Source organism: Protobothrops mucrosquamatus, unplaced genomic scaffold, assembly GCF_001527695.2.
Source record: "Protobothrops mucrosquamatus isolate PMUCROS unplaced genomic scaffold, P.Mucros_1.0 scaffold518, whole genome shotgun sequence".
Taxonomy (NCBI): Eukaryota; Metazoa; Chordata; class Lepidosauria; order Squamata; family Viperidae; genus Protobothrops; species Protobothrops mucrosquamatus.
In genome coordinates this window covers 321,135-325,021 of record NW_015386831.1, presented here as the reverse complement: position 1 = coordinate 325,021, position 3,887 = coordinate 321,135, and the positions used below count along the sequence as shown (strand labels likewise).

The window sequence follows — 3,887 nt, the reverse complement described above, 5'->3', positions numbered from 1 at the left end:
AATAGCTTGACTCCCTCTTCTTTGTGGCAGCCCCTGAGATATTGGAACACTGCTATCATGTCCCCCCTCGTCCTTCTCTTCATTAAACTAGACATACCCAATTCCAGCAACCGTTCCTTATATGTTTTAGCCTCCAGTCCCCTAATCATCTTTGTTGCTCTTCTCTGTACTCTTTCTAGAGTCTCAGCATCTTTTTTACTATATTGATATAGTAGCTGCCAAATTCTTTGGTGAATAACACATAACAAACCCATAAACAAACCCAGTACAATCCATTCAAAGTGTCCTGGTAGGCTGAGTTACAAATCTTCTGCTACCCATATTTGCTGTTTTAGAATACAGTCATAGAGAGAGAATGAAAGAGGACCAATACTGTAGAGCACCTATATAGAACTCTGCTGAAATCCCACACAGAAATCTGAAACAAGTGTATAAGAGCCACCCACAGTGAGACATACTTTTGCTAAGCAACAAAAAGATCAGGAGACGCTACCTGGAAAGATACAAACAGTGCTATATTCAGAAAGCATCTCCTAGGCTTCCTATTCTTTTCATCCAGTGATTCATATATATAATAACTACAGGTTTATTTTTTTATATTCTAAACCAAAAATTGTATGTCCATGCATACCTACCTAATTCTAGTTGGCCAGGCTACATTTGAGTCCCAGAAGTATTCCTATACATTATTATTTCTTCCAACAAGGTTCCAACAAGTAGTTCATCAAAATTAGTGAGTCCAATATTGGCACTTTTCTAGGGTTGCCAGGTGTCCACTATTTGAGTGGACAGTCCACTTTTTTCACATTATGTTCACTATTTTTTTTCACAAAATAGTGGACATTTTTTTTATTCAAAAGCTTTATGATGAAATGGTACGTAATCTAAAGCTGTACAGTCTACTTTTTTTACTACTTAACACCCCCCCCGCTTGTCCGCTATTTTTTGGAAACAGACCTGGCAATTCTACTTTTGTCACACCTCCTGCTAATTGACAGTATTTATACCTGCTACAATCACCAGATTATTGGCCATTTACAATAATAATAGCAAACAAAAACAAGGTAAGAGGGTTAAAATTCCACAGTAAGATTAAATATATGTATCAAAATACATTACAAATAATTTAGCACAGCCACCCTTCACCATAGAAAAATTGGAGTTAACCTTTAAAGATAGAAAATTAATAACAGTTCTGCTCTGGTCTGATTATAATAGTATACAGATATTTAGAGGAAACATTTAAAGAACTGAAGGCGATTCATACTAATTACCTTATACAACTTAGCATTCTAAAGAAAGTGTAAGGCCTCAATAATAGTCTTTATAAAATGAAAGCTAGTTATTTTAGTAAGAATTTTAAGATTCCTAATCTATTAATGACTGAATTGTAATATTCCACAGTTAAGAGGTAGAGATATGTAAACCATACTAGCACATTCAACATCTCCTGCTAAAGAACATGGGAAAACTGTAAACCAATGAAGAAAATACAATGAGTCAGAATATAAAATACTAATACATTCATTAATATCCATTGGGGGAGGAGCAATCACTTTACAATTAGTACCCTCCTATAACTGCTTATATTCTCTTAATTTTATCAACTATTTTGCTTTACTTTATTAGATCCTGAAAATATCTCTATGGCTAACCTTTGGTCATTACTTGTCTGAGAACTCTATACTCCACATAAGATATTACAATGGAAAAAAAGAAACGACCAGCAGTGAATTCTGTGGTGCTTACATACCTACCCATTTTAACTGACAAAAGGAAATATATGCTAAGGAATAGAAAAATTCATTGGGTCATCAGCCATCTTTTAATCAGTGGTGGGATTCAGCCAGTTCGCACCAGTTCGGCAGAACCGGTAGCTAATTTTTTGTTGCCCAGGCCCAGAATGGACTTCTGGAAGCGGCATCCACACAGAGAACCAGTTGTTCACAAATTTGAATCCCACCACTGCTTTTAATCAATTATACTGAATCAAATAAAACATTTTTCCAAAATGGTTATATTAACAAATTACTGAGCATCACCGAATATTTTTACTTTTCAGTGATATATCTTTAAATCAAATTCCTTAGAACAGGGGTCCCCAACCCCCAGTCCATGGACCAGCACCGGTTTTGGCATGCCAAAAACCGGTCCGCGCAAACAAGCGAAAACCCATCTACGGGATGCAGGCAGCACATGAAATGCCCCCTCCGGTCCATGGAAAAACCTCTCTCCAAGGAACCGGTCCCTGGTGCCCAAAAGATTGGGGGCCACTGCCTTAGAATGTACTAGTAGTCTCGATATTATGTTTCATGGTTCTTCCTGAGAAATTAATCCAAGTGTGTAGAAATGCCACTGAAGCCTATAAAAAGTCAAAATATATTTGGTACACTAATAATTTCAAAAAAGCCTTATAAAATGATTTTACCTATGTAAGCTAGAGAATGAAATAGTATTTTTCTCCGTTTTTTTGAAATCACTGCACTTAGTTCCTATATTTTTACCGATTCTTTGTATTGTACATTAAAGGTACTTTTGATACATTCCTTTATGATGCAGTAACACTATTATCACACCTATCTGCTCTAGAGTTTATTTCATGCAACTCTAATTTAAAACGACTTCAGACAGCCAGTCAGTCAACACAGGTAGACCAATAATCAGACTCTAAATAAGGAAGTATTATATATTCAGTGAAAGAAATACAAGGAGTTTGAGACAGCATAAGAGTTCTAATTATGGCAGGCAGTGTTAATAGTTAGAATGTTAATAGAAGTCGGAGGAGGGGAATATGAGCATTTGGATGTAATAAGAACTCCTTCAAAAGCTTACTAGAGATATATTGGCCAACAAAGACCAGTTGAACGCTTACCTGGCCGTGTTAAGCAAGGGGTGGTTGGTTCCCACCAATTTGCGCATCTGCATAGCGATGTTGCTCAGCTCGTCGCTCAAGAGGCACCGAAGGCTCATGAAAGAGGTCGGGTAGCCCACAATTTTCTCGGCCTCCGAAACCACTTTGCTCCAGTAGGAAGCCGAAGAAAGCGACGGAGAACTGGAGAAGAGGCATCGCCGCTGCCTGGGCTTTCCACCTCCTTCAGCCCAGAACTGGGCAAGTATCCGGGAGCAACTTTTAACACAAGGTGACAGCAACACGGGGCGCATCATTACTTCTCGAAAGCCAAAGTCACCCACGTGGCTCTTGCTGCTACTTGTCTGTCCCCAAATTGTATCTGTACAACAAACAAGCCGGACCCGCTACAGGTCTGATCATCAGTATCAAGTCTTACTCCGGTCCTCCAACCTCTTAATAGTTTTGCTTCTCTCCGCTCGTATTTATGCGCGCCTTACGCTTCTGCTCCGCTCCTTCTTGGGAATCTTCTTCGTCCTACCAGAGAGGAGAATTAGCACTACTACCGCTTTATAAACTCCTTAAAATCGGGGGGCGGGGTGGAAACTCTGCTCTAAGTAGACTTCCCGGTACCGAAGCGGCACACGCTAATCTCATGGAGGCAGCCATCTTAAGTGTCGCAAAATGACAGGCAGGGAAATCAGGGAAGTTACACTTTTTACACCGTTTCTTTACCTTACGGTATTGCCTGGAAGCACAGTAATCTCTGGAGGAAAGACGAGTAGTTAGTACGGTTCCTAAGTGTCGAGCTCTGAGTTCCAAACCGTCGTAGGCGTGGTCCTCCAGGCTCACCGTAAAGCGGAGCGCAAAGTTCGTGATTCCTGAAATACAATCTGCAATCCGGCTACATAGTAAATATTCTGAAATTATTCCTTGAGTTCTACTAAGAATCACCGTCTCTTCTTCTGTAGGATCTTCATAGAAGAAAGATAACATGAGAAATCATCGTTAGATCGCTGGTATTTTTGAACCCATCCAG

General features: G+C 39.5%; 1 protein-coding gene across 1 annotated transcript in view; it reads right to left on the bottom strand.

The window, feature by feature from the left end:
* PDSS2 (decaprenyl diphosphate synthase subunit 2) overlaps positions 1 to 3,517 on the bottom strand; it is an 80,005-nt gene extending 76,488 nt beyond the window's left edge. The window contains exon 1 of the mRNA XM_015816899.1: positions 2,873 to 3,517. Within this exon, the coding sequence (XP_015672385.1) occupies positions 2,873 to 3,165 (293 nt within the window). The 5' untranslated portion in view covers positions 3,166 to 3,517. The remainder of the gene's footprint in view (positions 1 to 2,872) is intronic.
* Positions 3,518 to 3,887: the final 370 nt, after the last annotated feature.